The 27,078-nt window shown below is 56.6% G+C and overlaps 2 protein-coding genes across 21 annotated transcripts in view; one reads left to right on the top strand and one right to left on the bottom strand.

Moving 5' to 3' along the window:
- The window catches only part of MAPT (microtubule associated protein tau), a 45,055-nt gene extending 27,757 nt beyond the window's left edge, over positions 1 to 17,298 (top strand). For 3 of the 17 annotated variants that reach the window (XM_058857736.1, XM_058857733.1, XM_058857730.1), the window contains 11 exons: positions 320 to 1,186; positions 3,177 to 3,223; positions 4,070 to 4,195; positions 5,019 to 5,145; positions 5,642 to 5,692; positions 6,100 to 6,365; positions 9,012 to 9,104; positions 9,252 to 9,344; positions 12,423 to 12,504; positions 12,615 to 12,727; positions 14,586 to 17,298. In XM_058857736.1, coding sequence (XP_058713719.1) covers positions 320 to 1,186; positions 3,177 to 3,223; positions 4,070 to 4,195; positions 5,019 to 5,145; positions 5,642 to 5,692; positions 6,100 to 6,365; positions 9,012 to 9,104; positions 9,252 to 9,344; positions 12,423 to 12,504; positions 12,615 to 12,727; positions 14,586 to 14,801 — 2,081 coding nt within the window. In that variant the 3' untranslated portion in view covers positions 14,802 to 17,298. Of the gene's footprint in view, positions 1 to 319; positions 1,187 to 3,176; positions 3,224 to 4,069; positions 4,196 to 5,018; positions 5,146 to 5,641; positions 5,693 to 6,099; positions 6,366 to 9,011; positions 9,105 to 9,251; positions 9,345 to 12,422; positions 12,505 to 12,614; positions 12,728 to 14,120; positions 14,254 to 14,585 lie in introns of all 17 variants that reach the window. The other 14 variants (XM_058857741.1, XM_058857740.1, XM_058857732.1 and 11 more) reach the window with 13 other exon arrangements.
- Positions 17,299 to 17,753: 455 nt separating this feature from the next.
- The window catches only part of KANSL1 (KAT8 regulatory NSL complex subunit 1), a 78,338-nt gene continuing 69,013 nt past the window's right edge, over positions 17,754 to 27,078 (bottom strand). For 2 of the 4 annotated variants that reach the window (XM_058857700.1, XM_058857699.1), the window contains exons 8-15: positions 25,167 to 25,349; positions 24,608 to 24,766; positions 24,153 to 24,304; positions 22,747 to 22,865; positions 22,189 to 22,246; positions 21,734 to 21,846; positions 20,327 to 20,573; positions 17,754 to 19,705 (exon numbers count right to left, since the gene is read on the bottom strand). In XM_058857700.1, the coding sequence (XP_058713683.1) occupies positions 19,418 to 19,705; positions 20,327 to 20,573; positions 21,734 to 21,846; positions 22,189 to 22,246; positions 22,747 to 22,865; positions 24,153 to 24,304; positions 24,608 to 24,766; positions 25,167 to 25,349 (1,319 nt within the window). In that variant the 3' untranslated portion in view covers positions 17,754 to 19,417. The remainder of the gene's footprint in view (positions 19,706 to 20,326; positions 20,574 to 21,733; positions 21,847 to 22,188; positions 22,247 to 22,746; positions 22,866 to 24,152; positions 24,305 to 24,607; positions 24,767 to 25,166; positions 25,350 to 27,078) is intronic. The other 2 variants (XM_058857701.1, XM_058857702.1) reach the window with 2 other exon arrangements.

The following is a 27,078-nucleotide window of genomic DNA, read 5'->3' as shown; positions in this document are numbered from 1 at the left end:
TTCCCCAGAATCCTTTCCCTGCTGTGGCACGGCAGGGGAGCGCTCTCCCAAGAGCAGAGCAGAGGTGGTTTGAGCTCTGGAGCCAGATGTGCCTCAACATCTGGGGGCAGGGAAGGCCAGCAGGGTCCTGTGGTGATCAGAGTTTCTCTAAAGGCAAAAGCCACTGCAGGAGTGAGTTGGCTGCTCAGTGGGGTGGGATGGGACTTGCTTTTGTCTCTCCATTGCCAGTAGAAACCCTGAATCTCTCCCATGACGTGATGTTTGACATGCCTGTGCTAATTTCTTGCCCATGCTTCACACCCCACGTCTTCAACTCCAGGCGAGCTGAGCTCTGCAAAGCTCCAGCCTGGCCCTCAGGAGCAGGTGGGAGAGGCAGGAGAAGGTTCCAGGCAGCCCCCAGAGCAGGGACTGGGGCTTCAGCAGCCGCCTCTGCCCCAGGGAACGAAGGCTCCGGCAGCAGCTCCCACCAGAATCGAGGTCACCATCCCAATCCCCCTGGACATGTACCAAGGCTCCGGAGGGTCCGAAGGCAGCAGCGAGCTGTGGGATGAGGGAGGCAGCGCTGTGGAGCCGCAGCTGGGCCCAGGTGTGCACATGGAGGGTGTGGCAGCAGCAGGTGGCACAGGTGACCGTGAACAGGAACCCTCTCCTCCGTGTGCCACAGCCACGTTAAAGGAAGGTTCTGGTGGACAGGAGAGAGATGAGGACCGGGATATTGATGAAACTTCTGAGCAGGGTTTGCCTTCCCCTGCGGATCAGCGTGTTTCCCTGGGACCTGAGAGGGGCTCGTGTCCAGCAGCTGCCAAGGAGACTCGTGAAGAATGTGATGGAGAAGACAAGTCCAAAGGTGTCCTCAGAGATGTCCCAGGAGGGGCAGTTCTGGCTGAAGCTGGGTCACATAAAGCAGGAGAGGACCAAGAGGAGAAGCCACAGCTGCTGGGGGGAGAAGGAGGCCCAGATGTCACCCTGTCAGAGCCTTCTGAAAGTGTCTCCCAAAACCAGGCTGAGCCCAAGGATGGAGAAGATTCAGGGCCCGTGCTGGAAACAGCCAAAGTCCCAGCTGAGGCAGCAGATGATGTGAAGGACAAAGCAGCTCCTTTGGCAGATGCAGGGGGCCGCAGGATGCCCAGGAGGAAGCCCAGTGGCCTGGCTGCAGACAAGGGCAGCCGTGTCCCTCTGCTCAAAGGTGTGTGATCCAGCACTGCAGCTTGCTGCCACCTCGACTCCTGCTGCTTGGAAATGGCCTGGACGTGTGCTGTGACTGATCTGCAGCGCTGCTGCTCCCTCCCTGCCCCTCCCTCTTTATTTAATCCTGGATTGGATTGCCACACCCTTGCGCTGCGGTTCTGCGTCCCTTGCATGGTGCTGGCGTGTCCCTAATCATGCTTTTTTTCACCTGTTTTTGCTTTGATTTCCTTGGATCTGTTGGGTGGGCGCCTTAACTCCCACCTGGCACCTTCCCAGAGAAGAGGAGGAGCGGATGGATGGACGTGGCTCTGGCCTGGCGAGTGCAGCGTGTTCCCATCTGGTTTGCATGTCTGATCCAATAACTCGGAATTGGCTTTCCTAAAGAGGAGGGAGGAGGAAAGAGGCAAGGATGGCAGGTGGAGCCATGGAAAAGCCCCCACACTGATCCTGTTTCTTGTACTTTCCCCTTCAATGTCTGCTGCTGACTGCTGCTGGAGGCACGGTCTGCAGCCAGCGGGACCTTTTCCCACTGCCAGGCATGTCCATTGCTCTTCCAAAGCATCCTGCTGTGATCCCAGCTCTGGATGGGTGTCCCTGGCTGTGCCAGCACAGGCTGCCTTCGGGGGCTCAGCAGGAGCTGCCTGAACATTGCTGGGGCTGGGCTGGGAGGGCAGCCCTGGGTAAAGGCTTGAGCTCACCACTAAATCCACGAGCGTCCCTTAGACCTTCCCTCTCTGTTTTGCACCTCTCCTGGGTTCAGGAACGTCCCAAGGGCCCAGCTCAGTGGCTGGAGGCAGCTGGGGCTGTGAGCAGGGAGCCAGGGCAGCAGGACACATGTTGTACCCGTGTTGTACCTCAGCTCTGGCTCTCCAGGACACGTCCTGTCCCGGGGGAAGCTCTGCCTTTTCCCCCAGATCCACATTCCAGAGGCTCCTTGGCTGCTCCCATTGGCCTGGGAATGCTGCTGGGCTTGTGGCTCTGTGCTGCGTGGGGCTCACCAAGAAATTGTTGCTGGAGCTTTTTCCTCTGGAGCTAAAGCTCATGACATTTCTCCTTGTTCCCCTGGGGTGGGCAGGGGGAGGCTTGGCTCGTGTGCTCACTGGCATGGCTCACCCTGCAGCCTGGAGCCACGGGCTGGGACACACTGCCCAGAGCCAGCCGGCTTCTGCCTCAGCAGGAGAATTATTTCATGGTCTTTCCCTTCAAAGACAGAGATACTCTGTGGCTGTTTGTGTGCAGTTGAGCTGAATTTGGGAGGGGTGGTGCATCCAGCAGCTGTGGGATGGGTTAACAGCAGTGTCCACATCATCAGGAAAGGGCTGATCCCCCAGGACAAGTCCCAACCCTGGGGAGAATATCAGCAGTTTCTCCTCCCAATTAGCTGAAGGTGGGGAAAAGGGCTTTGTTATTAATGCCTTGTAGAAGAAATTTTATCTCCTCCCCATTTCTGATCTCCTGATTAGACTGAGCCAGGTGGAGCAGGCGCTGTGCTGGGAGGCAGAGCAGCCTGTCAGGAGAGATGGGAACAGCAGCAGCCAGGGATGGAAGTGCTCTGCAGCACCAACTGAACAAACCCTTAAATGAGATCACATTTCCTCATTTCCTGGGGTTCCTTCAGTCTGAGTCTTTATTTATGTGATTGCTGGAACCAGGGGGTGTTTCAGAGACTTGTGTAGGGTGGAAGGGAACTTTCTGTCCTGAGCTGGATGGATCCTGCAGGAACTGGGTGGAAATCTGGACGAAATGCTCACGCACAAAGCTCCTTGGTGTGTCTGGTCTCCAGTGCTGACTAACACGGGATCATCTGCTAACACAGAAGGAATGTGTTTGTGGAGTGGTGGAAGGATTTCTGCAAGAAATGGTGACTTTGCCATATTTCTGAGAACAGTATGGGGTTTGAGGGAGAGCAGGGACAGGGAGCAGAGTGTTGCCATCTCTGGAGTTTGTGACAGTCCCAGGAGGTGTAACTGTGTATTTCCACCTGGCAGGTCGTGTTGACAAGGAAGGGACCGAAGCTGATGAAAAGAAACCCAAGGTAAGGTAAAACACAAAACCAGGGGTGACACCTGTCCGTGTTCCTGGCTCCTCTCCTGCCCTCCTGCTCTGCTGATGTGCCTTTAGGAGACCTTCCCATTATGTTCCATTTTTCCATTTGTTCTCGAGAGTGTTTTTATTTTTTCTTCCCTCCCCTGGGTTTGGATGGTGCAATCTGTGGGTTCTTTGAGGGTGAGGAAATGGTCCAAATCTAAATCAAGCATGTGGCTCATGGGGTTGGGTGGGAGGCTGCAGAAATCGTTTTCTCAGCCCAGGACTGAAAAGCAGCATCTGACCTTGGGGCAGACTCCAAACTGCACTGGGGACAAGCATAACTGGGAAAAGAGCAAAGCATGCAATTAAAACATTAAATTAAATAATCTAGGCCTTGCAGCTCATAGAATATCCTGAGTTGGAAGGGATCCACAAGAATCATCAAATCCAGCTCCTGGCTTGCACAATCACCAAAAAAGATGCTGTGTTGTGTTCTGACAGAGTTTAATACAGAGTTTAATAATGGGTGGATTCCAGAAGTTAAACAATATCTGTCACACTGGTTATTTGGAGGATGGTTTAGCTGGCCACTATCCTGGTTAGTGCCTGAGTGGGCTAATAGACCAGCTGATGGGGAATTCAGTGGCTGAAGAGTTTAAGATGAGGAATAGAATTATTTTCTAACACTGAAATTGGTTATTTCTCTGTATACAGCCCTGGCAGTCCCTACCCCACACCCAGCCCTGTATTGCACCTTCTAATCCTATTTCATGTCGCCGATCCCATTTTATTTCCCTCCCCTGCTGATTTTCTTTTGTTTTTGTTCCCATTTTGTTTGGTTTCCATGTCCAAGACATCCTCACCTTGCCCTGCCAAACCCCCTGGCTCCGTGCCCCCCCTCCGGCACGCAGCTCCCCGCAGCCCTGCCTCTGCCTGCAAACCTTCTGCCAGCTCAGGAGAGCAGGAGACAAAGGCCAAGGTAAGGGAAAGGGCTGTGAGAGAGCCAGGGCAGCACCTGAGGCATTCCTGCCATTCCTGCCGTTCCTGGCTGCTGCTGCTCATGGGGAGGGTGGGATGTGCTCCCCTCCAGCCTCCCTGCTGAACCCAGGCTCTGGGTTTGGTGTGAGAGGAACCAGCACACAGCACAAAGGGCTCCTTGCTGCAGGTGGGACCCAGTCCCCCTGAGGTCCCCTCCTTGTTCTGCAGCTCTGTGTTTCTCCCAGATGGCTCTGAGCTGTGCAGGAGCTGCAGGGAATGCATCCATGGCTAATCCTGCAGGGTGAACAGAACCTCAGAGCTTTTTCCCTTTGTGACATTCAGTCACATAAAGACACTCACGGGGAGGGAGAGCACAGGGAGTGCAGGTCACAGAACCATAGAATCCTGGAATGGTTTGGGTTGGAAACGACCTTAGATCTCCTCCAGTGCCGTGGCAGGGACACCTCCCACTGTCCCAGGTGCTCTCAGCCCTGTCCAGGGACAGCCCCAGCTGCTCTGGGCACCCTGTGCCAGTCACTGATGCTGGGATTAATTGATCTTCTGTACAAAATTTTAGCAGAACAGGAAGAAGCAAAGGGTGAAATTTAGAGGACAGAGGTGTGGCTAAAGCAGGTGTGAGGGTGCTGTGAACGGTGCAGCTGAAGCCAAGGGCTCACCTGGGAGAGGTGACAGCTGCTCCAGCAGCCCAGGAGGGGCAGTGGAGATGGGACACAGGGTGTGAACAGGCACAGCCAGGTGTGGGGAGCTCTCAGGGCTGTGATCCAGGGTGACAGCCTGTCCCTGATGTCCTGCTGTGTCCCCAGGGCCCGGAGGCGAGGGGTGGCTCCAAGACGGGCTCGGCGCGCGCGGGGCAGGCGCAGAGGAACTCCACCAACGCCACCCGCATCCCGGCCAAGACCCCCACGGCCCCCAAGACCCCTCCCAGCTCCGGTAGGTGACGGTGGGAGCCTGTGCTGGTGGCTGGGGGGTGCTGCTGGGCAGCTCCAGGGGTTCAGGAGTGAACCCAGCCCTCTCCTGGGACTCGGTGCAGAGCCAGGGATGTTCCAGGTGCTGCTCAGTGCCCCGTGTTCGTACAGCCTGCAGGGTGTAGGAGAGGACAGTTGTTTGATCCTGTGGGATTTCCTCAAATCTGGAAGATTTAGGCAGCTCCATTTTTTTAATCCATCTACTCGTTTTCTCTCTGATGATATTTCACAAAGACCAGGGGCAAGAGGATCAATTCTTCGATTACAGGAATGGAGATTAGCCCATTATGCTCAGAGAAGAAAACCCCAGAAAGCATCAGGCATTGTGAATTTCCATTAAAATGGTGCATTTCACTGGATATATACATATATTTCATACTTAACCAGAGCTGCATAAAACCTTAAATCAATTAATTTTCTAGCTTTATTATGTTTAAGCATCTTTCTCATTCACTAAACAGGCAGAAAGGAGCAGAAAAAACCACCTCCTGCAGCAGCAAAGACTGAGAAAGGTGATGTTTAAGGGTCTTCTTTTCTTCTTTCATTTCCTTTTCAAACTGGGGACAGTGCTAAGCTGCTCAGCGATCAGCCTTAGTTAATTACAGAAAAGAATTTTGTGAAAGTGCTTCCAAATTTCTGATAGAAAAGTGGTTCTGAGTGTCTTTTGTCTGTAATTCGTCGTGCCACGCTCGGGTGGGGAGTCTTACTGATGATCCAGGCAATGGAGACCACCTTCCTCTGGGATAGTAGGAAATTGCCTTTGAATCACAGTTTTTCCTTCAAAATGGAGTAGAAGAAAGCTCAGCCACCGGGCTCCCCGTGCGCTGGGCTGTCGGGTGGGCTCTGGGACGAGGCAGAGCAGCCCCCACGGGCAGCGGGAGCCGGGGCTGAGCGGGGCTGTCCTGTGTGCAAACTGCAGGTGAGCAGCCCAAGTCTGGAGACAGAAGCGGTTACAGCAGTCCCGGCTCCCCCGGGACTCCAGGCAGCCGTTCCCGCACCCCCTCTCTGCCCACCCCACCAGCCAGGGAGCCCAAGAAGGTGGCAGTGGTTCGCACCCCTCCGAAATCTCCCGCCTCTGCCAAGACCCGCGTGCAGCCGTCGGCCGCGCCCATGCCCGACCTGAAAAACGTCAAGTCCAAAATCGGCTCCACGGATAACCTGAAGCACCAGCCCGGAGGTGGCAAGGTAAACTCGGCTCCCAGGGGCCTGTCCTGGCTGCTGGAGGTTCCAGCTGGGTGGGAGAAGCTCGCTGGAGCAGCGCTGGTGCTGGCTGTGGCAGCGGGCAGGGCTCCAGCCTGACTCTGCCTTCTCTGGAAGGTTTTGGGTTGGATGCTTGGCCTGGAGCTCCTGGTGTGGCTCAGTGCAGCTCAGCTGTCCCGTGGAGAGCTCGTGCTGTGGCTCTGCTGGGGGAATGGCATCCCCTGGAGTGTCCAGGCTGGGAGCTGCAGCCCTGAGGAGTGGCAGGCTCGGGGCTGTTTGTGAATCCCACCCTGTGCCTGGAGCAGTCCTTCCAGCGCTGCAGGAGAGGACAGGAAGGTGTCTCCTCCTCCTCCTCAGGGACTCAGGCTCAGACCCCACATTTTGCCAGACGCTGGGATTTTGGATCCAGCTCTGTTGGCAGGTTTTGGGTTGTGTTTGCCATCAGGTGCTGTCTGGCCACACAGGGTGGCACGGCCAGAACTGGTGGCACCTCTATCCTTTCAAACACTTTGCACTCCCAGAAAAGTTGTTTCACGAGCAGCAAAGTGACCTCTGGGCTCCAAGTGCTTGGGAATGAGGGTCTTGGGTTAAGTTCTGTAAGCCTGGCAGGGGACACTGCCTGTCCTGGGGTGACACTGCCTGTCCTGGGGTGACACTGCCTGTCCTGGGGGTGACACTGCCTGTCCTGGGGTGACACTGCCTGTCCTGGGGTGACACTGCCTGGCTCCAGACCTTGCAGAGCCAGAACAAACCTTCCCTGAGTGCTGTGCATGACATTTTGTGTGAGCAGGTACCTCGGTGGCTCTGAATGTTCCCCTTTGGCATGGGGGGAGGCTTTCAGCTGGCTCCTCTGCATCCTGTGAGATGGCAGCCTGCTTTTCCATGGCTTTTCCATGCATTTTCCAGCGTGGCTGGCGAGTTACTGGCATTGTGCCACGATCCAGGGGGGCTCTGGAGCCTGGGCAGGGCTCTTGGTCATGAGACAGCAGCACATGAGCACAGTGTCCTTTTTGGGGGGGCTCAGCCTTCCTGCCCACTTAGCACAAGACACAGGTTTTTCTTCCCACCCCCACAAACCCCGTTCTCCAGGGATTTTAGAAGGAACCCTTGTTTACTGGAAAATACTTAAATTATTTTCTTGTTCTTTTTTAATCCAGCTTTTACAAGGTGGTTTTTTTCCTCTCTGCCTCTCTGTTTGTTATTGTTGCTGAAAGAGTAAGAACAGCTGAATTTGGGACAATTCCTTGCTCTTTGCAAGGGAGAGTGGCTGGATGCTCTGTTGGGATTCTGTAGGACACGGGGCTGCTCTCAGCAGAAAGGGAGCAGCTGGAGCAGAAGGGGCTGATCCCAGACATTTGATTTTAGGCTGGTCAGAAATGGGTTTGGAGCCTGTTCTCTGTGCAGATCCCAGAGCCCAGCCTGGGCAAGTGGAGGCACACGGGGCACAGCCACCAGGAGCAGCCAGGCCACGTCTGCCAGGGCTCCTGCATGGTCTGAGCACTCCTGCCTCGGCTGGATCACCGGCTGCTGCTCTGGCAAAGCCTGATTTGTGGCATCAGTGGATGTGAACTTGGGAAATGCTGCTGGAGGCACAGCCAGCCGTGGTGCTGCTCCTGCTGGAGAGCCAGGGAGCTCTCCTGGGGCTGGAATGCTGGGCTGGAGGCGAGGTGCCCGCTCAGCTCGGGGATGCTGCCTGTGCCCAGGGATGTGACGCTGCTGGGGGCTCCCTCTCACGGGGCTGTGCTCCACACAGGCTCAGACCTGCGGGTTCTTACCTGCATTTTCACCTCTTGGGGGTTGGAAAGCCACTCCAGGGTGTGTGGGGAAGGAGCAGGGATTGTCTTCACCCTCGGGCTGTCTGGAAGAGCTGCTCAGCTGCCCGAGCCCACTCCAGCACAGCTCCCTACACAACCAGAGGGGAAAACGGGCCCTGAGTGGAGGCAGCTTCAGGAGCACAGAAATCAGCGTGGAGGGAAGGCTTTGGGGCTGGAGGGTGTGGATGGTGAGCAGCGCTGCCCCAGCCCTTCCCAGCCTCACTCCCACTGCACAAGAATGTTCCAGAGATCAGGGACGGGACTGCATCCCTGGCCTGGGGCTGTGTCCCAGCAGGGCTGGGCTTTCTCTGCTGGCTGTGGAGGGAGTGTGAGCTCGGTGTCCTCTGCCAGTGCTGGTGGCACCTGTTTGCCCAGGACCAGGTTGCCTGGCCCAGCAGGGGGCTGTGGTGCCTGGCACAGGGGCTGGAGCTGGGCAGGCATCTTCTCCCAGCTCCACCTCTCCTGTTTGCACTGGCTCTGCAGGAGCTGAGTCCCTGAGCACTGGGGGTGCCTCAGCCCTGCCTTGCCCAGCAAGTTCCCCGTTTTGTTCCGTGGAAGGATCCAGGCTGAGCTGGCTTTTTTTGGCTGGTGCTTGTGGCCTGGCAGCCAGGGCTGCATCACTACCCAGTCTCGAGCATATCCTGCCCATCTCCATCTTCCCTTTCCAGCCCAGGAACACAGAAATCTCTGCAGCAGGCCAGAGGTTTCCCTTTGTACTCCTGGCGCTGGAAGGCAGGTTCCTGCTTTTAGGGATATAACACATGGTCAAGCTGCAGATGGTCATGTTGTTTCTCACGCTCTTTTCTGGCTACCAAAGGTGCAGATAATTAATAAGAAGCTGGACTTTAGCAGCGTTCAATCCAAGTGTGGCTCAAAGGATAATATCAAACACATCCCGGGCGGAGGCAGTGTGAGTACCTTCACACTTTCAATGCTCTATAATAGTTCTTATTATAAGTGGCATGTTGTGTACACTAAACTGCCAATGCTATCTGCAGAGACCCTGCCATCAGATAGCTATTGGTGACGTGCAATGACTCTTTTCTGGCTACCAAAGGTGCAGATAATTAATAAGAAGCTGGACTTTAGCAGCGTTCAATCCAGGTGTGGCTCAAAGGATAATATCAAACACATCCCGGGCGGAGGCAGTGTGAGTACCTTCACACTTTGAATGCACTGTAATAATCCTGATTTTAGTGGCATGTTGTTACACTAATCACCAATGCTATCTGCAGCCACCCTGCTGTCACATAGCCATTGGGGACGTGCTGTCATTTAACCCCGTTAACCCCAAAGTGAACCCTAACCCGTCCTGGCCATGCCTGACATGGACAGAGCTAACTGCTGCCCCGTGTCCAAACCACGTCTGTAACAGAACATCCCAGTAACTCCAGCCTTTGCACTACTGGGGAGGCTCCTTGTCTGCGGGGTGGGGCCTCTGGCACACGGTGATGCCAGGTAGATTTATGAGCAGAGCCAGTCCTCATTGCTCAGTGTGCTGCTAAATGGGACATGATCCCTCCCAACATGTGAACGTGCCCATTCCCATCAGGCAAGTATGATCCGTGCAAATATTCAGCTTCTCCTTGCTAACAAATGTGTCCAGCAGCGCCCGTGGAGGCTGAGCCTGAAGTATTGTTGAGTTAATTGATTTGAATGCTGGCATTTCCAGCTGTTCCCACATAAATACCAGACTCAGCTTTCAGTCACTGTGCCAGAAACCTGGAGAAACTCCACAGAGGTTGGTGGATTTACAGCTGGAGACAGTTTGGGTCCAGGAAAGATGCTGGACCGGGGAAGACACATCCCTGAGACCCCAGACAGTGTGACTGGGGCTGGTCTGAGATTTTCCTTGGGCTGTTTTTGATCTCTATGGATGCCCTCCCTGAGAACCTGAGCCTTGCAGAAGGCTTGGCAGGTGAACACAACCTCTGGCTTAAATTTGGTGTCACTCTGGTCTTACTTCACAGGCCAGAGGAGCTGCTCTGCAGAGCTCAGACCCTGTCAAGCAGTTCCATGGTTCTTCCTCTTCCTCACTCTGGCTCCTGCACCGCCTGGGCTGCCCAGGGTGTGGTGGACCAGGAGTTGGTGTTGGCCACAAATCCTCCGTGCTGTGGCTGGTGATGAGCTCGTCCCTTCCCCTGCAGAGCTCACACCGTGGGCATTTGGAGTGCACTGGGTAAAGAATTACCTGGATTTTCATCTGGGTGTTGTGATCCCTCCCCAGGCCCTGCCAGAAATGAAAACCCCACGAGCTTTGCCTGGCTGCAGCAGCTCTGGGAGCACAGCAAAGGCTGCCAGGGGCAGAGTGTGGCTGCACAGGGGGCTGGGGCTGCCCTGGGGGGACCCCAGTGGCCTTTGGGCCTTAACCCCCCCTGCCAGCAGCACCCCCTGCCCCACCATCGCTGTCTCCAGAGGGAACTGCTGCTCCCTGGGCTTGGTGTCTGTGTTTTTAAGCCCGTGGATGCTCTGCCCAGGGGATGCCTTTGGCAGAAGCTGGGCTCAGAGCTGCTGATGCTGAGGGGTGGCGTCCCCAGGTCTCTGGCACTGGTTTCCCAGGCAAACAACTCTGTTCCCCTTTTCCTTTCTTGCTAAAACGGGGAGGATCCTTCTCTGCTCCCCAGCAGGATGGGAAGGGATGGTGGAGTCCTGTCAGTCAAAAAAGGGACTGGGAATGAGAGGAGAAAGTTCCAATTGCTGATTGCTTGTTCTGGAAACGGGAGGACTTTCAGTCCCAGGTCTCAGTGGTGCCTGAATTGCTGAGAGACCCTTCAGGGCCACAGCTGGGATTAGAAAGGCACCAGCTGCCCTTTTTGGGTCAGTTTCCCACTTTCCAACCAAATGCAGCTCCTCTCCTGCCTGAGTGCATTACACGTGTGACCTTTCCCAACGCTGTCTCCACGTCTGTGTCCACGGTGTGCTCCCAGACCCTGAGGGTTGCTTTTCTCCCTCTCTGTCTCCTGTCAAATGTGCCTTTTGGTCTGCGTGAGCATCGGAGACAAGGCAGCTCAGCAGGGCTCTGAGCCTGTTCCTCCTTTCCCTGCCCGTTCCTCAGGGCTGTGACAGTCACTGGGGGTGTTGGGGCCGTGTGAGAACCGAAGGATGCACCTTCCCCTGGGGTTCTGTGTCAGCCTCAGGTGCTCAGCCGGGGAGCAGTGGGCCCGTGGTGCTGTTCTGGGGCTGCTGGAGGTGTCAGCTCCTCTGCAGAGCTGCCCTTGGTGCTGCACATCCCTGTGGGGCTGCTGTGGAGCCTGGGGCAGCAGCAGATGCTCCCTGGGAAATGCCGTGTGCCCAGAGCCAGCCTGGGCTGTGGCTGCTGCCATTTCTCCTCAGAGAGTCCCAAACCTGGCTCTGGGGTGACCTGTGGGCTCCAGGGGATCTCTTCTCCCCCCTTGTCTCCTGCTCCTGTAGCTGCTGTGTGTGTGCCTGCTGCCAGGGTGCTCCCCGTGTGTGGCTGCTGCCCTGCAGAGCCCCTGCTGTCCCTCTGTCTGTCCCGTGTCCCTCTGTCCGTGCACAGGAGGCCTCTGGCCCCACGCGCTCTGGGCACGGGGGGGGTCCTGGAAATGCTGGAGAGACGTTCAGAGATATCCTGGGCAAAGCACATCAAAACAGAGCTTAAATATCACAAAATGCTGTTGTGGTTCAATATTTTATAATTGCCATTTTAATTTCTATGATGTGAACTCCAGATATTTAGACTTTGCTTTGCCTTTTCTTTGTTTTTCTTTTTTTTTTTTTTTTAACCCTTATTTCCGTTACAGCATTTTTCAGAAATGCATATTTTGGTCACTCTTTTAAAAGTTCTGTGCACATTGATCATTTCTGTTCTTTCAGTTTTTGTGGACATAAGCTTTATGTTTTACACCAGAAAAGGTATTTATTTTTTACATTTTCTCTCTGGTATATCTCCTACTTTTGGATGATGTGTATGCAAATCTTAATTAATTACCACTCCACTTTCTCTCTCACTCGAACACTTTAAAATTGCCTCTACTCCCCGCTCTGTGGAGAGGTGATCTCGTGCATGCTGACATGTTAAGAGGCTACTGCACACGGGCATTAATGATCTCCCATTTCTGATGAGTTTCTTTGGTGTCATTAATCCTCCTGGGGTTGGAGCTGTCCTCTCCCTCCAATCCAGCTCAGGTGCTGCGTGTGTTGTGCTCCCCCTCCCCTCCTGCCCGTGCTGGCCACCAGCTCATCCCCTTCTCCTCTCTCCCACGGGCAGGTGCAAATCGTTTACAAACCGGTGGACCTGAGCCATGTGACATCCAAATGTGGTTCCCTGGGCAACATCCACCACAAACCAGGTATCCTCCAGGCTCAGGGGTGTGGGGAGGGGCAGGGGCTGCGGGGCTGGAGCAGCCTGGGGAGCTCTGGAGCTGCTGTTCCCTGAGCCACCTCTCCCTCTCACTTGCAGGTGGTGGCCAGGTGGAGGTGAAATCTGAGAAACTGGACTTCAAAGATAAGGTGCAGTCGAAAATCGGGTCCCTAGACAACATCAGCCACGTCCCTGGAGGAGGCAATAAAAAGGTAAAGGGCGCTGGGGAGGGGCTGCAGTGCCTGGGCAGAGCTGCTGCCAGCCTGGCTCTGTCCCTGTGCCACCAGAGCCAGCACCACGCAGGGACAGCCTCTCCTCTGCTTCCCTGCCTTCCTGCTGCCTCTCAACTTGGTGTTTGTGCCTCAAACCCTTCCCACAATGAAGTGTCACCACCAGCAAGCCCCGTGCCGTGCTGCTGCTGTGACACAGAGCTGGCAGAGGTGTTGGATCCCCAGGGAAAGTGGAGCATTAAAGGCTCAGCTTTATTTAGAACAGGTGACTTTGCAGCAAACTGGCCCTTCAGAAGGTGATTTCTCCTTCCTGACCGAGGGCTCTGTGAAGGGAAGGGAGTATTTGGGGGGGATTTAAATTGAAAGACAAAAGATGCTTGGGTCAGGGAAATACTGAACTAGGGCTGAGCTGTTCCCACCAAGGCTTTGATGGTGACTTCAGTGAGTTTTAGCCAAGTAAAACAGCCCCACAGCTGGGCTTCAAGGCCACCAAGTCCCCAGCAGGCAGGGGGCCGAGGACATCAGGTAAGCACAGAGCTGAGACTCCAGCCTGGTGACACACAGGGTTCAGCTTCCCCAGGGAAAAGTGGTTTTTATCTCGCTTGTTTTTGCAGCACTTTTGTCTCAATGGGAGGGGAAGGTTCTGTCTCAGCTCCTGTATTTTGGCACTTTGTTCTTGGCCACGTGTTCTCTGTGCAGCTCCAGCTCTCACCTCCAGCTGGCCTCTGACTGCGGGACCGCTTGACTTCCTTACCCTTCTCTCTGCCGTGCATCAGCCTCCCCTGTGCTTCACTGAGCCCTTTGCCATCAGTTTTGTGATTCCAGAGATGGCTCTGTCACATCCTGGCACATTCACTGGGCCATAGCTTGAAGAATTTGCTCTTTGCAGGGGAGTTTCTCTGCAAGGCCGTGACCCATCACCACTTCAGCCTGGTGGCTGCCCCTGCCCTGCCTAAACCCAGCCTGGAGGAGGTTGTGGCTGTAACTGAGTCCAGGTGCAGCTCTGCTGCCCCTTTCCCATCTTCCCAAGCCTCCTCTTTGCTCCGTGGCACAGATCCACATTTGGGCTCACAGACTGCAGCTCTTTAGGCTGAGCTCTGGTTCCTGAGCCGGGTGCTCTGTGCTCTGCCCAAGCCCCTGTGCTCTCCCTTGCTGTTCCTGGAGACTTTTCCTCCCTGGCTCCAAAGGCAGCCACTCTTCTTTCTATGAGCCAGTGAATGGCCCTGATTTTCAGATCTTTTTCTCCCCATTTTTCTATTTCTTTTCTGTATTTTTTGTCTTTTTCCTTCTGGCTGACATTTCTTGGATCATGTTTTTTTGTTGCTGATGCATTTTTTGTCCCCCCACTGCCCTGGGCGGGTTTTTTCACCTGTAGAGAGAGAAAGGCAAGGAAGACAAGACCCGGACCCCGAGCCCAGACCCCGCTGGGCTCCAGGCCCTGGTGCTGGAGCCACTGACCCCCACGGAGAGCCGGCCCCCAGCCCTGCTCTGGGCTGGGGAGGGCACCTGTAAGTAGCACACCAGATCCAGCTCACCGGGAGAGGGGTTTGGCTCCTGGGAGCAGCTCCGTGGGCGAAGGGGAAGCTTCGTGTGCCACATCCCCCCAGGGATCTCTGCCAGGGGAGTGGGAGCAGCCCAGGCTGTGCCCTCTGCGTTCTGGGACCCAGGAGCTCACCTGGGGAGGACTTGGCAGCATCCAGAGGCTCAGGTCCTGCTGTCCCCGCCGGTGCCTGGGCCGTGCCCGAGGCCTGGGGCTCTGGGGACTCCGGTTCAGTGCTCTGAGCTCCGCTCCCACCTCTCAGCGGCCGTGCCCCCCTGACCGCCCTCCTCTCCCTCACAGATTGAGACTCACAAGCTGACCTTCCGCGAGAACGCCAAAGCCAAGACCGACCACGGCGCCGAAATCGTCTACAAGTCCCCGACCATCTCCGGAGATGCCTCCCCGCGCCGCCTTAGCAACGTCTCCTCCACCGGCAGCATCAACCTGGTGGACTCCCCCCAGCTGGCCACGCTAGCCGACGAGGTGTCCGCCTCGCTGGCCAAGCAGGGCTTGTGATCACGGCACGGCGGCCACCAGGAGAGAAGACAAGGAAAGGAAACAAAAAAGAAAAGAAACAAAAATAATAATCTGGCCTTCTTCCTCTGTTCCTTTTACAGCTGCTTCCCCGTCCCTAACTGGTTAATGATTTAACCTGCTTTTACTGTTCATTCAGCTCTAGCTCCAGGACTTCAAAATCAGTGACACTATGAGGTACAAAACCTCCTCTCCCCCTGCTCCTCGGAGCGCACAGCCCGTCCCCGTCCCCTGCTCCCCCTGCGTCCCTCGCTGTCCCCGCCCGGGAGGGCAGGGAGGGGGCCCGAGGGGCGGCCACAGCACGACGCTGACCCGAGCACCCCACACCAGCACAGGGCAGCGGGTGGCCCTCCCGGGCAGGGGCTGTGACCGTGCCCAGCCCGTGCCCTGCCCTGCCCTGACGCGTCCCGGGTACGCAGCCAGGGCTGCGGGGGGGTGCCCTCCCTCCCCGCCTCAAATTTGCCTGCTGATTTGGAAGAAACCTTTTGTTTTTATTTCCGAAAGCCGAGATGTGTATGAAGATAACGGCCAGGTACCCCCTAACCCGCTCTCAGCTCCGGCAGCTGGAGTTCAGGCGACGCCGGGTGCCCGCTCCGAGGGTCCCGGGGGGCCGTTCCCCTCTCCGTGGCTGTGCTGGAACCGCTGAGTGGATGAGTAGAGGCTTTTCCCCATTCCTTTGGCAGCCCCTCGTGTCGTAGAGTAGATTTGTCTGTATATGCTTGGACCGTGCCAGGGTGATTGTTTTCATAAATGAGCATGTGTTATAAAATAAATGCTGTAAGTAGTTTTGAGCTGCCCCGCGCCGGCTCTGCCGCAGCCCAGCCGGGCCCGGGGAGCTCGGCCGGCCCCGGGAGCCGCAGGAGGAGCCCGGCACCGCATGTCTGCCGGGGGGGCTGCCGGGGAGCTTGGATGAGGGGCACTCACAGCTCCAGGGCTGGGATGGCTCCTGGATTTGGGTGCAGCTTGTGACATTTTTGGGTTGTTCTTTTTCTTTCCCTGCAAGGTCAGCTCAGCGATGGCGGAGGTGGCAGCTCCATGGCTCTGCTGTGCCGGTGGCAGCGGTGAGACCCCGGCAGGACGCGGGGGAGGCGGCAGCAGCTCCCCCAGCCCGGGGCCAGCGGCTGCTCCCCGGCACTGAACCCCCTTTCCGGGCGCTCCCGGGTGTGAGCTGGCAGCGTCTCACCCCTCACACAGCCCCGAGCACCCCAGCAGCGCTCGGGGACAGGAGCCAGTCGAGTTCATTCCTTGGCTGCTTTTGTTCCCCTGTGGCTCTCTGGGGAGCACCAGGGGGTCCTGGGCCATCCCCGCCTGCCCCTTCCCTCTACAACCAAAGAGGCCGAGGTGCCGCCGGTGCAGCTCCGTGTGTCCCGTGGGCACAGCTGGGGCTGCACCCCGGGCTGTGCTGCAGGGAAAGCCGTGCTTTCCCAAGGGCTGCAATCCTGCTCTGACAGGGCTGGCGGGGGGTCAGGGCCCCTGGGTGTCCTTGGGGTGGTGGCTGGGTGCCACCAGGGCCGTGAGAGCAGCAGTTCCTCCAGGACAGGACGCGCTCCCATCCTGCGGGAGCTGTGAACCCTCTGCGGGGCTGGGCAGCTGCAGGCCTGGCCGTGGATGGGGATGGTTTGGGGGGGCCCAACCCTTCTCTCTGCAGCCCAGGAGCTGCTTTATGGCTGGGGAGAGGCTGGTCCAGCAGCAGCACCATGTCCAGCTTGTCACTCGCTCCGTTCACTTGACTCCATGATTGTAAGACTCTGTGCTCCGTCCCTGACTCTGTAGCGCTGTAGGAGCCGCCGCGGTTTTTGTCCTTTGTAGAACGAGCAAGTTGGGAGAGCCCTCAAAGCATCACCTCCTCACCCCTGTGGGCTGCAGGACGGGGTAGCTGAGCTCGCCTGTCCTGTGCCACCCCTGTCCCCTCCGTGCAGCCCCCGAGGGACAGCAGCACCCCGGGCTGGGATGTCCTTTGTGCGCACCGAGCTCCAGTGAGCGACCCCTTCCTACTCTGAGTGTCCCCAGCCCCGGCTGTCGTCCCTCCCGGGGCTGTGGGGTGCCAGGGCAGCCCTTTCCATCCACAGTGTCACCCGCTGTCCCCTCCAGCAGCCCGAGCCACGTCCCCTGCCCCAACCCTGCCTTCAAACCCAGGCCTGAGGGTCCCTGTGAGCAGCCGGACAACCTGACCCCGGCTTTTCCTTTACTCCACACACATCCTGGGTCTGAAAAGGGTTAAAACTGGCACTGATTTGAAGAAAAAAAATAAATAAAAAATGGTATTTCTGCACTCCAAAACAATTCTGCCTGTTAGCAAAGGTCGGTGCCAGCCCGTGTGGTGTCGGCTGCGCCGGGGAGGGGAGGGAAGGTTTGATCTCAGTGTATCATTCTAGCTTAGCTTCTGTCTGTGGGTGTCCATAGTGTATCGTGTGTTTAACAACTGGTTTACACTGTTGCCGTAAAAGTGAATTTGGAAATAAAGTCATTACTACGATAATGATAATTGGCACCTCTTTTGCATGGGGGGACGTGGGGTGGGGGATCCATCCACAGAATCCCCGGCTGGGCCAGCACAGAGGGGCAGCGACTGCTCTGCAGTTCCTCCTTTCCTTTCCACACTCCCACACCTGTCCTGGGGCACAGAGGGGTGCAGGAGGGGTGACCCTGCCTGGGGGAGCCGGGAAGAGCACAACAGTCCCTGGAAGAGAACCAGTAGCACCCAATTAACCCCAGAAATGTAAAATAACCCCCAGCCCGCGGGCTCCTCCTCTTGCTGACTGTAACTGCTGGAAAAGAGCATCACACAGGAGGGAAGCAGCTGATCTGAGTGCACTGAGGGCCCCTTCCCTGTCCCAGCCCAGCGTTTCACACTCATCAAATGGAATATTACATTTTAATTTTTTTTTTAATCTTTTCTTCTTTTTTTTTTTTTATAAGCACATTTGTGCTTTGCCAACAGAATCAAGACATTAACAAAGATCAGCTTCTCGGAAGAAAAGCATTTCTATATAACAAGGACATTACACAGCTCAAAGCAGGAAAAGAAAATATTTACAAAATACAAGGTGGGTTTTTTTTTTGTGTGGTTTTTATAATGCTAAAAGGGTTATTCAGAATTTTCAACCTTATAAATAGAAAAGCACTTCTGCAGAGGGATATGGTAGCGCTGTTTGTTGGGTTTTTGTTTTAAAGAAACAATGACGGATCCCTTAAACTAGAACAGAACCAAAACCACGAGATCATGTTGAAAATTGTGAAAACCCCGACCATGAAGCAGTTCAGCGACTATTTCTTTACGATTACAAAATGGAAAAAAAAAAAAGTCCTTTGTATTTTTTTTTTCCGTTTTTTTTTTGGTGATGTGATTATACATAAGACAGGCACAATGCTAGCAACAGGACAGGCCCAGGAGCCACACCGTCAGGACCAGGAAGCGTTACGGGTGGGGACGGCGTGTGGGGTCCGGGATCTCTGCGGGTGCGGAACCGGGCGGGAGGGGACGGGGAGGAACAAACTCAAAACCTGTCAGGAGCGGGCGCCGCCAGCGCCCGGAAACGAAACGGAACCGCCCCCGGTGCTGGGACGGTGCGGGAGTGGAGCGAAGCTGTGGTGACCCCAGGTGGGTTCGGGATGAGCCCGATCCCCCAGGAGCCGCCTCCTGCCTCCATCCTTCCCTCTCTGATCCCCCTTGTCTGGCACAAACCCACCTGCGGGACCCCGGCCGGCGCCTCCCCGAGCCCCCAGCGAGGGCACAGCTCCAGCACCGGCCTCAGCCCCGTTCCAGCTGCACAGCCTCACCCCAAGGGCATCCGAGGGCCCCGGGAATTCTGCTCCTGCTCCGAGCATCGCCGGCTCTTCCCCTCCCTGCCCTCCAAACGCAGCGGGAGTGCACGAGCTGCTTCCAACTCCCACCCCTGTGCAGCACCACGAGATCCCTCCTTTCCCCCTGCTGGGAACGGCCACAGCCACTGCTCCAAACCAGGGGAGAAGGAAGGGGAAGGTGTCCCCAGGGGCAGAGGGAGGATCAGGGAGGAACAGAAACCCCCTTGGGATACCTGGAACTACAACCTGGGGCAGGAAAATCCAGGAGGGTGGAAGTGCAGGTGGGCACTCTGCAGGTGAGGACAGCCAGACAGTGAAGGTTGCAATCCCAAGACATCACTTTTCACCACTAATTTCACTCCACTAAAACCTTTCAGGGTGGGGGGAGTGGGTTAAGAGAAAACGACACCCTTTTGTTGGGAAAAACTATCCCCGAAATCTGCTAGTCAGCTAAATCCTGTGCTCTAGTTTTATACACCTAAAGGAGGGAGGAGAGGGGAGGGGGTCTGGTGGGCTGCTCCCCTCCCGAGGCTTCACTCCACTGGGAGGAATCTGGGGGTCATTCATGTGACGAGGAAACACGGAGAAGGAAAAAAAAAAAGAAAAAAGAAAAAAAAAGAAAACAAAGAAAAAAAAAAAAAAAGAAAACAAAAAACAGTTTCTAAACTCCTTAAATTCACTAAAAACTGTGAAAATTCCCGGCAGGATGTTTGAATATCAAACGCAGATTTTGGAAGCTTTAATGCCAAGAGTTAGTTCTGTGTGTTGGTTTGCTCATGTCTCCCCGTGTGTCTCTATCTGTGCGCTGGCCGCAGGACTGCGGAGCAGGAGGAGGAGGAGGAGGAGGAAGAGGAGGAGGAAGAGGAGGAAGAGGAGGAGGAAGGGGGGGCCAGCGGGTTTCGGCTCTTGAGGCTGGCCAGGCCGGGCGAAGCCGAAGTGCCATCGCATTCCCGGGAGGATTTGCTGCCCGACGTGCGGCGGGTGCAGCGCGACAGCCGGTCCTGGGCGTCGGGCTGCTCCTCGCACTCCGTCCGGGGGTCGTAGGAGAGCGGGAAGGTGCGGCGCTCCCAGGGCTGCACGGCCTGCGGGGAGAGAACCCTGTCACGGAAAATCCCGGGAAAAGCCTCCTGTCCCGACTCCCTGCACGGATCCCAGCTCTGTCCCGACTCCCTGCACGGATCCCAGCTCTGTCCCGACTCCCTGCACGGATCCCAGCTCTGTCCCGACTCCCTGCACGGATCCCAGCTCTGTCCCTGCACGGATCCCAGCTCTGTCCCGACTCCCTGCACGGATCCCAGCTCTGTCCCGACTCCCTGCACGGATCCCAGCCCTGTCCCGACTCCCTGCACGGATCCCAGCCCTGTCCCGACTCCCTGCACGGATCCCAGCCCTGTCCCGACTCCCTGCACGGATCCCAGCCCTGTCCCGACTCCCTGCACGGATCCCAGCTCTGTCCCGACTCCCTGCACGGATCCCAGCCCTGTCCCGACTCCCTGCACGGATCCCAGCCCTGTCCCGACTCCCTGCACGGATCCCAGCTCTGTCCCGACTCCCTGCACGGATCCCAGCCCTGTCCCGACTCCCTGCACGGATCCCAGCTCTGTCCCGACTCCCTGCACGGATCCCAGCTCAGAGCCGCTCCTGCTGCGGAGCCCGGCAGCTCCCGAGCCGCCTCCCCACACCTGGGGCACCTCAGAACCCACCTGCTCGTCCGGGCCGGCCTCGGGCGTGGAGCAACGCGTGTCCTCGCTGGACAGGAGCCGCAGAGAGTCCCGGGACAGGGGCGTCAGGGGGGCACAGAGCAGTTCGGGGCTGATGGGGCTGCGTGGTGAGTGGGTGTGGGACAGCTCCAGGTGGGAGTGGTAGTTGCCCACCTCAGGGGATGCTGGCTGGGGAGTCGAGGGGTTCCCCAGCTGGGGGGTCGTCCGTCCGTCTGTTGATCTGTAGGACCTGAGACAGGAGCGGGTGTGAGAGCCCAGCCGTGCTCCCCCCCTGCTGCCTGACCCCACCCCAGGATCCTTTTGCCCTGAACACAGGCAGGGAATGGCACAGCCCAGAGGCCAAAGGCACCCAGGCCCGTCCCCGTCCCATTTCCACTGTCTGGATGCACCACGGACGCTGCTCTCCAGAGGTTCTGTGTCCCACACACCTCCTACGCTTCCAGTGCTGCACAAACACCGTGAGGAGAAGCTCCCTATGAAATCAAGACACTTCAAAGTGTTTCCCCCTCCTCACACCTGGTGACCCCTGACAGTGGGAGGAGCACAGTGAAACCCCAAGATCTCAGATTTCAACCAAGAATTACAGAACTCTGAGCCCCAACACAGAGTCCAGATAAAAACCCACAGGCTACAGGCAGAGAAACATAACTGAGTTCTCAAATCCATGTGCAACTCTCCAAGATGAACTGCAACAGCGAGCAGACATCAAGGATTTCAGATGTAAGAAATGGGCTAAAGAAACAGCAAAACATCCCAGGAGCAGTGGGAATTGCAGCTGGAAACAGGGCAGCAGCAGCAGCAGCAGCACAAGTGGCATGGGACACAGGCCCTGATGGCAGCCCAAAGGCACTGACCCAACCACAACAGCTCCAAGGGCAGTGACAGAGCTGGGGCTCTGCAGTGTCTCTGCCCCAGAACAAAGTGACTCCAGGAAACCAAACCCTCAGTGATGGAACTGAGAAGAGCAAATCTCTTCTTGTGCAGGCTTCTGATGAGACCAACAGCTGCAAACAGTGCTGCTTTTGGACACCCACTCATAAAGACCCAGCAGAAAGGGAACTGAGTTGTCCAGTGACTGTCCCTGATCCTGCAGGAACGATGCCATTGCAAACCCTGTCCCTTCCCCTGGACTCCTGGGCTGGCACAGCACCTCCCACGCTCCTGGAGCAGTGCAAGTGCTTGAGGCAGCAGAGGGTGCAGCTGTGTGCAGCCAACGGCTGCAGCTTCATCCCCACCCAAGCAACTGTGCCCCGCTCCCACACGGGCTCCTCCAGCTGCATGGCGCCAAACTTTTCAACACCAGCACCGCTTTCAAGCATTTTCTGAGTCACCACCTGCTCCCAGGAGCATCCCAGCGCTGGGAGTGTGGCCCTGTGGGCAGGGCTGTACCTGCTGCCCCGGCGCTGCGGGGGGACGCTCGTGCTCCACAGCCACCGCGCTCGCTCCATCTCCTCACACTTCCCGTGCCGAGCAGCAAAGGCTGAATCTGACAAGTCCTCAACCTGCAAGGGAAGGCAGAGGGTTCCATCAGAGCTTTCTTCTTTAAATCAACCATCTCTGTACAGTTCTGCCAGCACTAGTGGCAGTGAGAATTTAGAATGTCCTGAGCTGGAAGGAACCCACAGGGATCATCCAGTCCAACTCCTGGTCCTGCACAGACACCCTGACAGTCCCATCCCACGCCCAACAGCATTGTCCAAATGCTCCTGGAGCTCTGGCAGCCCTGTACAGGAACCAAGACCAGCTCTTGGTTCCCTGCTGAGGTCCCTGCCTCTCCTCTACAGACACTGTTCAGTCACCACCAGCCTCATCCCACATGAACTGGAAAATAAAACCCTTCTTACCTCCTCGTTGTCCTCCTCAGGGTTGGCTTTCAGAGCACTGATATCAACTTCACGCCAGCTGCAACACAACCACCATGGGCATCACTCAGGGCACAGCCAGAACCAGCTGCACATCCCCCTCCCCACCCAACACTGGCTTTTGGCAAAGGGAAATTCCACTCTGCCTCGAGGAGCAGCACTCTTAGGCTCAGTGTGAAGTACCAGACCTCCCTGGTGGCCTGGTAGCACAGCTGAAGCTTCCCAAGGACAGAGGAAGCAGAGCAGAGCACAGACGAACAGGAGGAAGCCAGAGTGAAGCTGGGAAGAGGCAGAAGTGCAAGGTTAACCAGCCCAGGTGCCTGCAGAGCTGGGAAACCACTGGGACCTTTGGCTCAGCAGCAAGACAAGGAGACAACCAGGACTGACTTTAAACTGAGCAGACACTGAGCTGGGCAGTTGGCTTTCATGGCCAAGGGACCCTCAGAGCAAACCCCCAAACTCAGCCAGTCCCCAGCAATGGAATGATCAGTTTTGCAACCTTTCCCTTACTCCTGCTTTGCTCTCCCTCTGGGGCAGTACCTGGGGGTGAGGATCTCCTTGTACTGCAGCTTCTCCACGCGGGTCGTGGCAGCCACGGACATGGGGATGACGATGTTGTTTATGTCAAAGGAGCTCTCGCCCCTCCTCCTCCTCGGCTGCTGCAACAGAAGAACCATGAGAGAAAGGGATGTGGGGTCTGGCATGTGGGAAAGCCACCGGAGGAAGTCATTGATGGAGAGAGGACAGAATGATCTTGTCTGACCTCCAGACACTTCAGAGCCAACATCAATCTGCATCAGACTTGAGTTCCCCTCCTGCTTGCTCCAAGTCCTCCTCCCAACCCAAAATCTGCCCCAGCAGCAAGGAAACCCAAACCCCGAGGTGTGGCTGCCCAGAGCGAGGATTGACCCTTTGGAGGGGAGCACACACGGACCCGCAGCTGCCTGGGACGCTTCAACACAGGAGGAGCTCCACCCCTGAGCCCAGAGCCTGGAGCCCAGAGCCTGGAATCCTCTTGCTGGGGGAGGGAAACCTCTTCATCTCTCATTTCTGAACGAGCTTGCAAAAGCAACAAGAGAAACCCAGGGTGGGTGTGTGCAGAGCCAAGGCCTCTTGGAGGTGTCAGGGCTGCTGAGATGGGCTGTCCTCCCCTCCAAAGCACCAAGCACACTCAAGCTGAACCAGCCCTGGGTTCTTCTGATGCTGATGTCACAGCTGGTGAAGGAACAACTGAATTCTGCAGTGAAGAACCCGGAGCCCCATAGCAACAAGCCTGGAGCAGGGGGTTCAAGGAGTCCTGCTCTGCTGTCCCATGTCACCTCCAGCTCAGGCTGTCAGGTGGCCAGACAGAAGCCAGATTCTTCCCTGGGACACCTGTGAGCTCAGCAGAATTCAGTTGTTCACTGGAGGGCTTCTGCTAACGTGGGCCTGGGAGGGTGATGGTGTCTGGTGCCATTGCCCTGTCCCCAGGCACAGTGGGAGGGGGTTTTGGTTCTGCTCACTGACACAGCTCAGGAAGATCCCACATCCTGCCATCCTCAAGCAGTGTGGGAGTCTGAGTGAGTCTCAGAAGATGGTCTGAGCTCAGAGACTGCAGGACAAGGTCACCACCACTGCTGTGCCCTGGCCCTGTGACACCGAGGCCACGAGGGAGCTCAGCTCTTCTCCTGGCCACACTGATTCAGAAACCAAAATCTGGATGTGGATCACAGCCAAGGGACTGCTGGGCACGGGAATATTCACCAGCAGCTGCCCAGCTGATGGTGAACCTGGAATTGCAGCTGCCTGGCTCTGCACAGCCAACAGATCCAACACCCACCCAGCAACCACTAAAGCCAGCGTGGCAAGACCAACACTGAGCACTCCCCAGCCCCAAATCTGTGCAAGAGCTGAGCCCTCAGGATGGAGCTGAGCCCAGAACCCCCCAGAAGGCAGCAGATACTCACAGCAGTGCCAGAGGTGCCCTGGGAAGAGGAGCTGGCAGGAGCTGAGCCCTCGGAGGAGGTGGAGAGCTGCCGAGCTATGGGGCTGTGAGGGGTGGGGGTCACAGCTGCTGACAGGTAGCTCGGGCCACCGACGTCCGTGTGATGCTTCAACACTGCACAGGGAGGGGGAGAAAACGAACAACAGCATTAGCAACAAAGGCAACCCAGCCAAGGGGGCGGTGGTGGAGAGGAGAGGACCATGTGCACCAGAAAGGGCCGGTGCTGAGGAGCTCTGCAGGAAAGAGAAGCGCCTTCCGAGGGGGCTGCCCTGGGGAAGAAGCAGTTTAGAGCACACAAGGCATTGCTGCGGTGGCGGCTCGGCCCAAAGCAGTGCGTGCCCCCTTCTCTGGGGCAGAGAGGCTGGGGATGCAGCAAAGCCCAAGCTCCCCCCGAGACACCTGCCCCTGGGGGCCTACCTTCACTCCTCTCAGATGAGCAGTCTCGCAATCGCTTTTTGTCAAAGGCAGGAGGCTGGGCAGAGCGCTCTGGCGCTCTCTCGGCCTTGGCCACGGCCGAAAAATCGTCTAAAGGCGGCCTGTGTGCCTTGTCTGCTTGGGCTTTTTGATGGGAGCGCTCTGAGGAGGGGAACAGAGAAAGAGCTATGAAATGCCCGTTCTCACCTCTCTTTCTGCTGGCACAGGAGGCTCGGGCAGAGTTTTCCAGCTCCACAAATTGTCCACACCATGGGGGTGCTGGGGAGGTGTGCTCAGACCTGTGGCACTGCTGTGGGCACGGCAGACACCGAGCTCGAGAAGGTCCCTACAAAGCTGAGCTGCACCTGCACACACCTCACCTGCAGCCCTGCCATAACCCTGCCTCACCCCTGGGAGTGGGACCTGAAGGGCATCATCATCCTCCTCCTCCTCCTCCTCCTGCTCCTCCTGCTCCTCCTCCTCCTCCTCCTCCTCCTCCTCCTCCTCCTCCTGCTCCTCCTCCTGCTCCTGTGTGAGCAGCCCGGGCAGGGGCAGCACTTACTGGCCGCGGTGAAGAAGGAGTTGACCAGCTTGTGGCGGTCCTTGCGCGCGGGGTCAGCCAGGCTGGGGGGCACGGGGGCTCTGTGCTTCAGAGACAGCTTTTTGGGAGGTTTAGTTTTCTCGTAGGGTTTGTTCTGCCACTGGGATTTCAACATGCTCTGGAAGTGCAGGCTCGTGGGCACATCTGCAGGGAACACAGAACACGGAATCCAAATTAATCATGCGACAAAGAGCACGTCCAGCACCCTGTCCCAGTGCCCCCAGTGAGAACAGCCCCGAGGAACAGGCAAGCACAGACTGTCAGACCCAGGCTTCCATACACTCTCCTCACATTCAGGAAGGACCTGCAATAGGTCCTAGCAGGTCTTTGTGAAAAGGACATTCCTACAGGATTCACAGCCCAAGCACATCCTGGCAGGAGAAAAATGTTTTCTTTGTCAGAAAACTTCTGTGTCTTCACCTCTGAAGGTCCCTCATGTGGTGCTAGCTCAGATCTGACTTCCAAGAATCTGAGGTATCTCAGCACCAAAATCTGGGCTGGAAGAGAGAAATTCAGCCTAAATCCTCAATTTCAAGTCAAGCCAGAAGCCAACCAGGTACTGCAGCACGTTAATCTGCCTGATGTGGAATCTCAACCATGAGAAGTTGTGTGTGACCACACCTGAGAGGCCCCAAGGGCAGGAGGAACTCCTGGCTGACAGTTCCTTGGCCATCACTGCTGGCTTCTGGGGACATGTTCCAAAAAACGTGGAGGGGCCAGGCCAGTCCTTTAGGGATGCTGCCAGCCACTGGAATGGCCAGACCTGGGGCAAACAGCCTCTGCTCTCTGCTCATCCTTTGCCTTCTCCTCCCAGTTCCCATCCCACACCATCTGTGGAAGGAGGGGATGGTTTGAAGGGAGGGGGACAAGGCCAAGACAAAACCTTGCCAGCAGAAAGCGAGTTCTTTGCTGCTTTGGCACTGCCCTGCTGGCAGCAGAGTCCGTGCACAAGTGCCACCATCCCTCCTGCCCCTGCTGCTGGAGAAGCAGTGCAGGGCTCCCAGGGACCGGCAGATGGCAACCACAGTGAGCACAGCGCTCATCCTCCCTCCAAGGTTATTACATCATCCAAAATTCCAGCGAGAAATCAAACCAAGCAGAAAAAAACCACCAAACCCCACACCACCCTGCCAGGAAGGGGACAAAGCTCTGGCAGGGGTTAAAGGCCTCGCTGGATCTGTCCTGCTTGCCAGGGGAATAAGAGAATAAATGATCTTTTCCTCCTGCAGTGCCTGGCAGTTTTGCCCTTGGCAAACTGCTCTGGAGATCCCGGCTGGCACTGGAGAGCCCGGAGAGACGGCTCAAAGTGAAAGTCAGCACATGCTCACAGCTCCATCCAGCAGGAATCCTCCCTGAGCCCCTGCACTCGCAGCCAGCAGCTCCCTGCTCCTGTGCTCCCAGGCAGAGACACCTCCAACAGCACCAGCTGCAGCAGCTTCCCCACCTGAACAAACTACCTGCCTTTTCTTTGGGATGGGAATCACCCCCCTCCCAAAAATCAACCCTAGCAAACTGCACTAAGCATGACTGAATAAATAAAGTTCACCAGTAGGGGAAAATGGGTATTTCTGTACAGGTGTTTTCAGCTTTACAACAATTAGTTTTAAATCCAAAGTTTTTTAATCTCATGCAGCCAGAAGGGATCTTCTGCCCTGTGAGCTGGCTGCAGGGAGCCCTGGAAACGGGAAGAACATGGGATAATTTGCCTGGTGTCTCTGCTGCAATAGCACCCAACAGGTTGTCTCCCCACTTCCCAGGATATCTGAATTAGCACTAGAGGATCACAAGTGCTGTGAAAACAGAAAATAAATTCCTGCTTCAGGAGTTCATTAAGTTCCTTGAGCACTCCTGATCAGAGCTGTGTCTTTGGGAG

Source organism: Poecile atricapillus, chromosome 27, assembly GCF_030490865.1.
Source record: "Poecile atricapillus isolate bPoeAtr1 chromosome 27, bPoeAtr1.hap1, whole genome shotgun sequence".
NCBI classification, from domain to species: Eukaryota; Metazoa; Chordata; class Aves; order Passeriformes; family Paridae; genus Poecile; species Poecile atricapillus.
Note: the sequence above shows the minus strand (reverse complement) of the source record. Positions and strands in the feature narration are given on the sequence as shown.